Source organism: Jaculus jaculus, chromosome 7, assembly GCF_020740685.1.
Source record: "Jaculus jaculus isolate mJacJac1 chromosome 7, mJacJac1.mat.Y.cur, whole genome shotgun sequence".
NCBI lineage: Eukaryota > Metazoa > Chordata > Mammalia > Rodentia > Dipodidae > Jaculus > Jaculus jaculus.
Window position 1 is genome coordinate 121,288,878 of NC_059108.1, and position 13,469 is coordinate 121,302,346.

General features: G+C 43.7%; 1 protein-coding gene across 10 annotated transcripts in view; it reads left to right on the top strand.

Annotated features, from left to right (window-relative positions):
* Positions 1–1,831: 1,831 nt before the first annotated feature.
* The window catches only part of Gphn (gephyrin), a 450,651-nt gene continuing 439,013 nt past the window's right edge, over positions 1,832–13,469 (top strand). For 4 of the 10 annotated variants that reach the window (XM_045154684.1, XM_045154685.1, XM_045154687.1 and 1 more), the window contains exon 1: positions 1,833–1,997. In XM_045154684.1, the coding sequence (XP_045010619.1) occupies positions 1,934–1,997 (64 nt within the window). In that variant the 5' untranslated portion in view covers positions 1,833–1,933. Of the gene's footprint in view, positions 1,998–13,469 lie in introns of all 10 variants that reach the window. The other 6 variants (XM_045154688.1, XM_045154689.1, XM_045154690.1 and 3 more) reach the window with 4 other exon arrangements.

Genomic DNA, 13,469 nt, shown 5'->3' on the forward strand with positions numbered 1-13,469 from the left:
GGAACACATGGCTCTGTGAAATGGGGACAGCTGCTGTTAACAGATCCATGCTAAAGTGATTAAGGGGTCTTTCGTGAAAATTATAGGTGAGTTCATGATCCGGCTTAAAATTTCAGTTCTATTATAACTACTAGCAATACAGAGCCTCAAAAACACCACTAACATTTTACCCTTCTTCAGTCATTTTTTTATTTAAAATTACAGACACGAGGTGACTCTTCAATGAATAATTTCATGTTCCAATTGGATAACAAAGCTTAATAACCATCAAATTAACTCAAAGGTTGTGTCCAAACTCTGATTATTGTACATGTTTTTGATACTTCACTTTGCCTTTTATTTTTATGCTGCTTTACTATGGCCGAAAAAAGGAGAAAATACAAGAGCGTACATGCACATGCTTTTTTTTTTTTTTGATTCAGAAACTCAAAGGGCCAGAAGGAGGTAATTAAGAAATCTACCATAGGTGATTAATAACCGTTTTATGCAAACGCCACGTAACTAAATTTAGGCCGCATTTTCATGGTAATCTCATATTCCACAAATACTGAAATGAAAGTCAAATGCCATGGCAACTGATGATGATGGTTCAAGGTGTGAGAAACAAACATGTCCTTCCCGTTCTCTGCGTAGACTGATGCATTTCATGTAAAAGCACAGGTCGGGGAGAAGCAGCCTTGGGTCCCAATTCTTGGGACAGCAGGAGGCAGGAGCCAGCCATCTCCAGTCCAGGTTCCCGGCCGCAGTGCCAAGCTTCGCCGTGGAGGTCTCGGAGGTAGTGTCTGGGAACCGGGATGCTAGAGCGAGGCGCGGCAGGAACCCTCGCTCAGAGGCTGAGCACGGGACAGGGTGCCTCTGCGCCCACGGCGGGCTCTCCCAGTGACCACCGGGGGCGGTCGAGCTGCTCGCGCGAGCTGCCGAGAGGCCCCGCGTCCATGCGGAGCCCACCTGGCCATCATGTTCGCCTGGGTCCGGAGCGGTCCGGCCGGCCGCGGAGAGACGGCGACCATCCAGCCCGAGGAGGCAGCGGAAAGCCCACGGAGCGGCACGATCGGCAGGGGATTGCTTCTGTCTGGGGCCCCGCCGAGGAGTTTGCCGGGGGCGGGGGAGGGGGGGGGAGTGAGGCCGCGTCGGGGCCTCGCGCGCACCGGCTCGGCGTTTCTCCCCACCCGGGAGCCAATCGGGCGCTACTCGCGCGCCCCAAGAACGTCCCCTCCGTCCTACTCCGGGCTCTCCGCGGGGCTCCTGGCCGCTCCCGGTACTCCGCAGCAACCAGCAGCTCTCACCCCTCCCTCCCCTCACACTTCACGAGTCGCACGCCTCCGGGTGTAGCTCCGCCCCTGTGTCCCCCCCCCCCCCCACCTCCACCATCACCCCGCCCGCCCGCCCGCCCCGTCTTCCCTCCCGGAGTCCGCCCCCGCTACCTCCCCGAGCCGGTGCTCTCTTCCTCCTCACCCCCGTCTCCGCCGACACCCCAGCCCAAACCCCAGTCTCTTGCCATCCACTGTCCCACTCGGCGAGCTGCTGCCGGTCCTCTCCGGCCTGCCGAGCTCGGCCGCCCCGCTCGCTTTTCTTCCAGCCTCCGGGGCTCGCATCTTCCTGGGGTCGCGCGCCGGGACTCCGCCCCCCCCACCCCGATCCATCCATCCATCCATCCATCCGCGGACCCGCGCGTCCAACACTCACTCACTCACTCACACCCCGCCCCACGCAGGCCACCGGGGCGCTCGGGCTCCCCCTCCCTCCCTCGCGCCGTCCCTCCTTCCCCCCCTGCCTCCCCCCCCCTCTTTCCTCCCTTCCTTCCCGCTCGCCTCGGCGCTCCCCGGGCGCCGCCGCTCTCGCGCTCTCCCAGGCGAAGCGCGCTCCCGGCCGGCGCGCTCCGGGCTCCCGGCTTCTCCCGGCTGCTGTCAGTGCGGTGACTGCGCTGGGAAACATGGCGACCGAGGGAATGATCCTCACCAACCACGACCATCAGATCCGCGTCGGTGTCCTCACAGGTAACCAGTGGCGGGCCGCGTCCCGGACCTTGCAGGCCCTTGTCCCCGGCTTGCCCCGAGGGCTCCGCGTGCACTTTGCTGCCCATTCTCTGCGGCCTCGGCCATTGGCGGCGGGGGGGGGGGGGGGGGGCTGACCAAGCGGTGTGTGTGTGTGTGTGTGTGTGTGTGTGTGTGGAGTGTGAGGGGGGGGATCGGGAAGGGGGGTGTCTTTTACAACCACTGAGAGCTGCCGGCGGGGTGTGTGTGCGGGGGGGGGATTGGGGTGTTCCCGTGTGTTCCCACCCACCCACCTCCCGGGAGCTGGGACAGGCCCCGTGATGGAAGGGGTACCAGGCTCCCCCCTCCCCTCCACCAGCCGCCCAAGTCTCTGATTCCCCCAACCCCCTCTCTCGGGGAGCCCGAGAGGGGCCGGTGCGGCGGGCGCTGCGGGGCTCCGCGCTGGCCGGTGCAGGCGGCGGCGGCGGCGGCGGCGGCGGCGGCGGGATCCCGGCTCCGCAGTCTGAAGCACGCTGCCGCTCCGGCTTTGGCCGGGCGCCTCCTCCACTCGGGCTCCTAGGAGAGGAGGGGGGGGAATCCCATCTCCACCCCCTTCTCTCCCCTCCCCTCCCCTCCCCCCACGCCCGGCAGCCCCACGCCGCACGGGGAGCTCGTGCCTTGCCCGGTCCCGGGCACCGGCCGGGCACACCGCTCGGTGGGCATCGGGCAAACCCCCCCCCCCCCACAAAAAAAACCAAAACTCTACTCTGCCTCTGGCTGCCCCCTTTGGCGGGCCGAGTGTCCCCTCCAGCCGCCCGTGGGACACTCCTCGTTCCCCTCCACTCCCTCTCCTCCGGGAGCTGCTGGTGGTGCTGATGGGGCGGGGGTGGGGGGTGGCAGTCGCTGGTGTCCGGACCTTGCAAAGTGTCTTCATTCCGTCTTTCCTAGCGGAGGGCCCGCTGCCTGCCTCTTTTCTCATCTAAGCGAGGACCGGCTGCTCCCGAGGACCCGGGGATCCAGCCCCTCCTGTTATTTTATTATTCATTTATTATTTTACTTACGAGACAAGGATTCCCCCAACTCGGGCTCCTTCCTGTCCCTCTTGGGAACCCCCGTAACCCCCCAGCCCTGCGTGCATGGTCCCGCGGCTGGTGCGGAGTGCACTTTTTCTCCACCCCGGGTCCCTGTTCCCTCCCTCGCGGAAGTCGTGCGTGTGCCCGGCACGTCTGATTCCCTGGCGTTGTATTTGGGTAATATCCCCGAGTTGGGCGATAGGCAGTTGCTGCAGGGCACGACTTCCCAACATGAATAGCAAGGGGGTTTTCTGCTCTGGTTCTGAAGTTGGCACGGTTTATGCGTAGTTGAATGGAGAAGCGGGGATTAAAAAAAAAAAAAGAAAAGAAAAGAAAAGGAAGAAGAAGAAGAAGAAAAACCCCAACAACTATATTTGGAATTTGAGGGCTTAGTTTGGAGCGTAGGAAATCCAAGTTTCAGGGATGTGATTTCGGAAAAAGCAGTGTACACGGGAATCCTAGTGACTCCCCTACTTCTTTTTTTAAAATTTATTTCCTTGTCAAATTCTGACAGGCTGAGACGGTGCTCCAGAAGGGACTACTTCGAATGAGACTTGCTTTTATTACTAGGTTGAAAAAAAAATGCCTTCTGAAACTGTGATGCCGAGTCCAATGCTTAATTTAGCTGCTCAGTGAGTTTTATGAAGAGAAGATACCCACTGCCCCTTTCCCCTCTTTTAAAATCGCTGGATTGCCTTTCCTAGTATTCTTCGCACATATTATTAACAATTGATTGAATTTTCCCAATCAAAAGCCCCTGTAATAGAGAAACTAGTCTAAACCAGTTGCAGGGAAGGGACTCCTTTCTCCCCAGTTAGAAGATGGAGATGCTGTAACTGATTGCTTGATGTGAAAACTCAATTATTGCTCTGAGATGATATTGCTGATTTTCAATGAAGCTGTATATCCTTTATCAGCCTTCCACTTGGATTCTAATTCTAGCTATAGTTTGAAAATTCAGAGTAGTGAAAGGGAATTTTTTCCTTTTATATATATTCCCTTGCCCCTGCTCCCTTCTTCCTGGGGTCCCCCCCGTAATGGGGTTATGGTGTTCACTGTGGGGTCATGAAGACCTCAGTCAGTCCCTGTGGGGTAGAGGCAGGAGGAGGTGGGGGAACTGTTCCTCCCGGTATTGCTACCCACTCTGTGGCTCTGACAATGAAAGTGAAAATTTTGTAGACACCAACATATGTCAGTTGTCTATGGAAATGAAAGTCCAAAGATGTTTAAAAGTTAAACTATATAAATAATTTTTAAAGACTGTGTTTTGCTTTTACTTACACTTTGCCTAACATTTTTAAAAAGTTAATTTGTTCAGATGAGATAGTAGATAAATGTTGACAGGGTGCTGTGAAAGATACAGCCCTCTATTACCACTTCTTCCAAATCTGCAGCTTTTGCCTAATTCCAGTCTGATGGGATAACTGATAAACACGCAGCTGAATGCATGTCATTTTGTACAAAAGTTATCTTTGCATTTAGGGCCTAGATGCAAAAGGAATACCATGTTCAGATAGATTAGCAGTGATTACCTAAGGGGGTAATTTACATGTTTAACAGGGTCAAGAAGAAACTTGCATTTTTTTTTTTTGCTTATTTTTATTTATTTATTTGAGAGCAACAGACACAGAGAGAAAGTGGCAGAGAGAAAGAGAGAAAGAGAATGGGTGCGCCAGGGCTTCCAGCCACTGCAAACGAACTCCAGATGCATGTGCCCCCTTGTGCATCTGGCTAATGTTCGTCCTGGGGAATCGAGCCTCGAACTGGGGTCCTTAGGCTTCACAGGCAAGGGCTTAACCACTAAGCCATCTCCAGCCCGAAACTGGCATTTTAAAGGAGAGTCGAAAGTCAGCAGTGGCAACCTTATAAATAAATATGTAGCTGAAGATGAGGCTCCTGAGCAGAATAAAAATGTAACATAAAGACCTTGAAAAACCCAAGTGGAAGAGGTAGGTGGCATAATGTCAAGGAAGAAGACAACTTTGGCAGTAGAATTAAAGACAATTTAGAGAAGCTCTCTCATGAGAATGAAAGTACAGTAGTCTAGAGGGAAGGCTCTAAGACCAGGAGTGAGGACGGAGCTGAAGAAGAGAAAAAGAAGCTGCAGTTTTGGAAGAAGTGCTGCTAGAAGGCAACTAGGAAGTTTTTTCTTGAAAAGTTACCCACTTAATTCAGTATTACCTACTCTGATAGAGCCTAAAAGCATGGAGAAAAATCAGCTGTAATAGCACTGGCTGTTAGTCTGTAAATAGTGAATTTTATTAAAAACAGCTTACTTTCTATGGTTTGAAATTCACTGTGATCTTGAACAAAAATAACACAGAGTCAGAATATAAAACTGTGTTTGTACAATGTTGTATATGCTAGAACTTCAAATATTACTTTATTTTACCATACAAAATTAGTCTCTCCCAAACTTAAGTATTTTGATTTCATACTTAAGAAAATTATGAGGCCACACTTGAAAATTTTTTATAAGTTATAACTTGTCTTCACTCACTGTTCTATTATTTATTTATTTGACAGAGAAAGAGGGAGAGAGAGAGAATGGGCACGCCATGGCCTCCAGCCACTGCTCCAGATGTGTGTGCCCCCTTGTGCATCTGGCTAACATGGGTTCTGGGGAATTGAACCTGGGTTTTCAGGCAAACGCCTTATCAGCTAATCCATCCCTCTATTTACTTTATTTTAGAGACAGGGCTAGCTATGTAATACAAGCTGGCCTTGAGGTCATGACCCTTGTGCGTGAACTTCCCAAGTACTGAATGTCTGGTGTGTGCCATCATATCCACCTTGTATGTAGGTTTCTTAACGGTTGAGGCAATGTTTTATAAAATCACCTTGGTGCTGGGCATGGTGGCACACATCTGTAAGCTCAGCACTGGTGAGACTGAGGCGAAAGGATCTCAAGTTCAAGGCCAGCCTGTCTCAAGGGAAAAAATCATCTCCCAGATGTTTTACAATAATAAAGTATTTTATATAAACCTGTTTTACAAAGGTAGTGGAAAATATGGTCTATCCCTCCCCACAAACATTTCAGTGTGTTTGATGATATTGTATTATCATTTGTAAAGCCCTTAACTGACTTTTTGGTGATATTTTTGGTTACCTCTTGAAAGATAATATTTGTACTTTGAAACTTCATACCCTTGATGCTTTTATCTTCATTTCACTTATGAATTTGACAAATGTAGTACAGTCTATTTATTTATTTATTTTGGCTTTTCGAGGTAGTGTTTGCTCTAGCCAAGGCTGTCCTGGAATTCACCATGTAGTCTCAGCTGGCCTCAAACTCACAGCAATCCTCCTACCTCAGCCTCCTGCATGCTGTGATTAAAGCCTGGCTGTGATTTATAATGTGAATTAACTGCCTTTGAATTTGGAAAGAAAGGAAAATGTTTAACTATAGCATTTCTGTTTTGCTTGAATATCTTGAATTATTTAAGATTTAGGTATCAGCTTATGATAAGTACATTGACATTTTAGTTATACTAATTGTTTTAATCAGGAAGATAAGAAAATGTATATATATATGAAAACAAGTTATACATGGTAGCATTTTAGGTCGAAGATTATTGTCCATCTCTAAGAACAAATGTTTTATTTGTAGCTATCTTCTGTTGATTTGTAGGAAATGAAGATTTTATAGTCTTTGGGGTCCTAAGGTGTGGGCTTTGGTGTTTTGATTCTGATATTGTGTACTTGGATTATCAAATGTAGCAGATACTAATAATGATTTGATAATGAATAATGTTGGATAAACAAATATTTGTTACTTCAGAATGAGAGATATGAAGAGTGAATGTAGGTTTTTTTTAAAGCTTCAATTATACTTATAATCAGTTTCACTAATTACATAGCTGGCTCACAAAATACTTTGAATGTGTTACATGTCACCTCTTTAAAAATTTATTTATTTGTTTGCAAGCAGAGAAAGAGAAAGAGAGAATGAGAATGAATGGGTGAGAATGGCTCCCTGGGGCCTCTAGCTGCTGCATATGAACTCTAGACCTGTGTGCCCCTTTGTGCATCTGGCTTTATATGGGTTCTGGGAACTCTAACCCAGGATGTTAGGCTTTGCAGGGAAGTGCCTTAGTGGCTGAACCATCTTCTCAGCCCCTCTCCTGCTTTTTTTATTTTGAAAGAAACTGTTTATCAAGGCAGCTTCTGTGGAAATATTACCAGGTAAATAATAAATGCATATATGTAGTGTTTATACAGAATTGAACCTGGCAAATCAGGCTCCCCAGCCTGGAAAGGACATATTCTAAAATCTTATTTATTGTGAGTAAATATATACACTTAAGTTGTATATTTGAAATCAATAAGAGATGTTTAAAAAATATAAATGGAGCCTGGAGAAGTGGTGTATGCCTTTAATCCAAGGCTGAGGTAGGAGTATTGCTGTGAGTTTGAGGCCAACCTGAGACTACATAGTGAATTCCAGATCACCCTGGGCTAGAGTGAGACCTTACCTTGAAACGACAACAACAAAAAAATATGAATGGTAGTAGTAATTTAGGTACACTTGTAAGCTAGAACATCAAAAATATTAAAGTTACATGTAGATAGTTTCTCAGGCACTCACAAATAGTTGTTTACAATATTCAAAAACCAAGTTCTAAGCCAAGGAGATGCTAGTCTTATAACTCTGGACTTATCCAAGCATTTTTTGCATTTTACTTTTCAAACATATCTTGTACTTAGGTACCTTGTGCTTACATGCCAGTCTTATTATTTTCTTTTGCATTATTTGGGGTTAAACCCTGGGTCTTGTGCATGCTGGGCAAGCACTCTTCACTGAACTGTACCCTTGCGCAAATACTATCTTCTGAAAAGCACATTTATTGATAAAGATACATAAATGTATCTTTGTTTTAAAAATAAATGTTGTTGGGCTGGAGAGATGGCTTAGCAGTTAAGCGCTTGCCTGTGAAGCCTAAGGACCCCGGTTCGAGGCTCGGTTCCCCAGGTCCCACGTTAGTCAGATGCACAAGGGGCGCACGCGTCTGGAGTTCGTTTGCAGAGGCTGGAAGCTCTGGCGTGCCCATTCTCTCTCTCCCTCTATCTGTCTTTCTCTCTGTGTCTGTCACTCTCAGATAAATAAATAAATAAAATTTAAAAATAAATGTTGTCATTAAATAGACAAGTCTCTCTCTTTTTTTCTTAAAGATTTTTATTTATTTATTTGAGAGCGACAGACCCAGAGAGAGAAAGAGGCAGATAGAGGGAGAGAGAGAGAATGGGCGCGCCAGGGCTTCCAGCCTCTGCACACGAACTCCAGACGCGTGCGCCCCCTTGTGCATCTGGCTAACGTGGGACCTGGGGAACCAAGCCTCAAACTGGGGTCCTTAGGCTTCACAGGCAAGCGCTTAACTGCTAAGCCATCTCTCCAGCCTGACAAGTCTCTCTTGAAAATAAAACTAAGTATGATTTTGTGTTCTGACAAACTGACCTTTTCTCCCATTCTTGTGTGTATGTGTGTGTAGGTTGTAGCTTGGTGTGTGGTGCACGTGTGTGTGTGAATGCCCCCTGCATGCGGCTACCAAGGCAGGAGAACTTTGGGTGTCCTGTATTTTCTTGAGCTGGGGTCTTTTCCTCAACCTGGAGCTGCTGTCCGTTAGTGAGCCCCAGTGATTTTGGGGTCTTCACACTCTGTGGACTGGTGTTATAGATGTGCGAGGCTGTGCCCAGATTTTTACATGGGTTCTAGGTAATTGAACTTGGCAGCTTCTGGCCCAAAAGGCTCTTACGGTTAAGGGGCAAATGCTCTTAACTGATAAGCCATCTCGTCTCTCCAGGCCCATCATTTTTTGATAGTGTTTTTGATATTTTTTTGTATGACTATTCTTTAAAAAAAGCTTACATTGTTCAAAGTACCTTGTTTTTTTCATGAATTTTGGAATGTAAGCAGTGTATTCCAGAATTAAATGTTTATTCAAAGTAGGAAATGCTAAATTAATTTCCAGTCATACTTAATACTAACGTCACTAGTCCCAAAGGTGTTTATAAATTGGTTGCTACATTTTGAGAGTTTTAACTGTATTAAAACTTGTATGGCTCCTTGACTTCAGAGTATGTAGTGGAGAATCAACAGTATGAAAATGGAGAGGAAGTGATGAATAAAGGTCTATTTTTACTCTTACTAGTGATAGATTTCTGGATAAGTTGAACAGGGTACTTTTTTGGAAGTTAAGAAAATAGATAAATGATATACTTTGCTTCTGTAAATAGGACTGAAGAACAATGAAGTATATTTAGAATCTGAGATGTTAAAAGAAATCTTTAAAAGAAAGTAATGTGATCCACAAAGGATTTCTTTCCCCTTTGCATCTGCACAAAGAAGGAAATGCCAAGGAAGAAGAAAAGCTTACTTAGCCTGGCTAAAAGTATACTTGGCAAAACAAACTTTTGAGTGATCTCAAAAGCAGATATTGGGGCTGGACAGATGGCTCAGTGATTCAACAGTTAAAGGCATTTGCTTTCAAAGCCTGATAGTTAAGGATTGATTCCCTAGAACCCATTATATATATATATATATATATATATATATATATATATATATATATATATATATATATATATATATATATATAATGCTGGGGGCAGTGGCAAGTGTCTATGGTGCACCTGTATTCACTCTCTGTCTGTCTTCCTCTTTGTTTCTCTCTCTCAAATAAATAAATATATAAAATATTTTTAAAAAAGAAAAGATATAATATTGCCACGTGTTTATATATGGACACATACATATGCATATACCACATGCATTCCACACTCCTCCACACACAAACAAAAAAATTACCATAATTTGTGCTCTTTTTTTTTCTCAAGTTGGGGTACATTGCAAGGAATACTCTAGGTTTGGATTCTTAGTCTATGGGAACAAAAAGTACTTTGTGAGTATCAATTTTACTTGATAATTTGTCATTTAAATCAGTTTAACATTAAACATAAGTCAATTAGGCAGACTATGGAATATACATGTACTTTTAAAAGAAAATGAGAAACAAAAAATTTCAAGGGAACATATTATATGAGAGCATGTTATAGGTGTATGTGTGAATGCAGGCACACATGTGCTTTGGCACCTACCTGTGGAGGTCAGAGGACAATTTTTAGGTTGGTCCTTGCCTGTCTGCCTCATTTGAGGTAGGGTTTCTCACTGTGGATTCTGGCTTTGCTGCTTTTTCCTGGGCTTGCCTTGAATTTCTAGGAAATTCTCCTGTCTCTGTCCCATCTCACCATCAGCATCAGCATATGCTGGGGCTAAAGAAGGCTGCCATGGCTTCTGGCTTCTTAACTTTTCTTTTTTTTAATTACAAGAGAGAGGGGAGGTAGGAGTAAGGGCAGGGGAATATGAATGACTGAGTGACTGTCAGGGCCTCTTGCCTCTACAAATGAACTCCATACACATGCACTACGTTGTGTCTCTGGCTTTACAAATGGTACTGGGGAATTGAACCCAGGCTGTCAGGCTTTGTAAGCAAGTGCCTGTAACTGCTGAGTCATAACCCACCCTTACATGGGTTTTTGGGATCAAATTCACATACTCCAGCTGGAGAGGCAAGATTTTTATCCACCGAGCCATCTTTCCAGCCTTTCTTAATTATTTCATGCTATTGGTATTTTGGCAGACATATAAAGAACACTGTTGTAAAATGTTAAAGACTTATGTGGTTGTTTAAATCAGATATCCCCATAGACTCGTGTGTTTTGAATGCTGGGTTCCCAGCTGTTGTCAGTTTGGGAGGTGGAGCCTTGCTGGAGAAGGTGTAATGCTGGGGGCTGGCTTAGGGGTGTTCTAGCCAGCTCCTTCTTGCCAGAGCTCAGCTCACTTTTGCTGCTTCCTGTCATCCATTATGGCAGGATGTGATGTCCAGCCTCTGCTCTCCCGTCCCTTTTCAGCATGGCATCGTGATGAAACTTTCCCTCAACTATGTGCTGAAATATACCCTTCTCCTGTCAGCTCTTTTGGGTTAGGTGTTTCGTCTAGCAACAAGAACCTAACTATAACAACCCACATTTTACTCTAATGTGGCTAAGTTTTATAACCTTGAACATACCCTTTCTCTTTGTTTTTCTGGCTATTATGATGAAGGAATCATGCTATAAGATCACTTATACGCTCTTTTGGCAATATGCTTCTATCTATTGGCATTCTGAACAGCTGAAAAGAGAAATACTGTTAGACTTAAATTATTCTACTTTATAATAGAGAATGGTAATGAGGGAAAGGTAGATTTTCCATAAAAATACAAGAGAATTAAAAATAGAAGAAAGATAAATTTTTCTGAACCTATTTTCTGTAATTATGAACTGAAGAAACATTTTGATTTTTTCTTCAAAGACATTTTTGGGCAATAATTCTAACACTTTTAAACTCAGCTCACACCCCATTTCTTTAATAAAATGTTTATTAGGAATTGTTCTCTTCAGTGATGTACATATTTGTTTTCTACTGGGAATGATCCTGTAAATGTTTTCTATATATTCTGGAATTATACATGTTTGGGAAGCTACATGTATAGTTAAAACAAACATGGCTTTGGAATTAGACAAGCTTTGATGCCATATGCATTACTTGAGGAAGTCATTTAATGTCTCTGAATTTCAGTTTTAGTCTCCAAAATGGAGATAGCAATGCCTAGTTCACAAAGTTTGAGGAAGTAAGATAAATATATGTGAAAATACCCATTTTGTATGCTTAACTCAATTTTTATTTCCTTTCCTTTTAATGTTACCTTGGAGCAATTTGCTACCAGTTTCTTGAGTATGCATCTATTCAAAGAAGTTTGAAAGTTCTTCAGAAGTTCTTTGCTTCTTTTGGGCACTATTGTTTTATGACCTCCTAATGAAATCATTAAAATAACATTTCAAGCCAGATGTGGTGGTGCATACCTTTAGTCCATTACTTTTTAAAAAAAATTTTGTTTATTTTTATTTATTTATTTGAGAGAGAGAGAGAGAGAGAGAGAAAGAGGGGCAGATAGACAATGGGCATGTCAGGTCCCTCCAGCCACTGCAAATGAACTCCAGACGCGTGTGCCCCCTTGTGCATCTAGCTAACGTGGGTTCTGGGGAATTGAGCCTCAAACCCGGGTCATTAGGCTTCACAGACAAGTGCTTAACTGCTAAGCCATCTCTCCAGCCCAATCCATTACTTTTTTTGCCCCTCTTTCTTCCCCCTTCCACTGAGTTGTTCTCTCTTTCTAATTAGTCCCTCATCTATTTTGATGTCTTTTTTTTTAACCTCCTCCATCATCCATGATGAAATATTTATGTGTGCAGTCTTGTACAGGTCTTGTGAAGGTGAAGTCATGGATGTAACAGCTGCTTTGTTTCCCAAAGATTGTTTTAAAGCACTGCTCCCCCATCCTATGGTTTTTACATGCTTTCAAGTTGTGTCTTTTTTTTAAGCTACGTATTTTCAGCAACAATGATAGGGTATAATGTGCTTTATCTTGTCAGATTTCATACATTGCTTTAGTTGATTACCATAGTTTGTCTTAAAGAATTATTTTAGAGTGATGGAATTTGATAATCTCTAAAAACTGAAAATTTGAAATTGTAGGTAAAAAACGTAAAATTCTGTTAGGTTGAATGTTCTATTAATCAAAACATTTATCTGAGCCAAAAGTTATACCCCTTCTACCAAATGGAAGACATTGAACCACTTTTTACTTTTGTGTCTTTAGCTTAAAATGTGTACAATTATGCTTACCAGGATGAACATAAAGAATAAATTAAATAATGTACCCATTAACCATTAAATGTCACACCCTCTGCTCACTGAAGGCAGTAGAGAGTATGAAGCCTCAAGTCCTCTTGAGCTTGAGCTCTAGCATATACGTGGACACATTACTCACTCAAGTCACATATTGACAACTCATGCTTCATTTATGTTGAATTTAAAGGAATAAGTTACTACTATGTTTTATGTTTTTTTGTAGATGACTTTAGTATAAGCCCTAAGGCTTAATGTATCTTCACATAAAGCCATTTTGGGCATAAAATTTTAAATTTATCTGTATCTTTCCTGCTAAGGCAAGATATGAAACATCATGTGTTTTTAGCTTAATATGGATTAATTAATTATTGGTAACATTAATTGAGCATTTATATATTCCGTTTAAGTACTTTGGAAATTGTCTGTCTGTTACTGTGGAGTGTGATATATAATGTATTAGTGTATTTGCTTTTCAGTTGTGACTTTATACACTTCACTTTCCTTGTCATTTTGAATGTACTATGTCCTTTAAATTTTTAACAAAAATCCTTGCTAAGAATTATATATGAAATTATATTCAGTTGCACTTGAAAAGAGGGTCTAAAAATAAGTGTTTCAGGATGAAAATTACTATAATAAATGGTTTTAGTTATTTCTGTGTACTTGGTGATTTCAAGATCATGATTAGTTGTG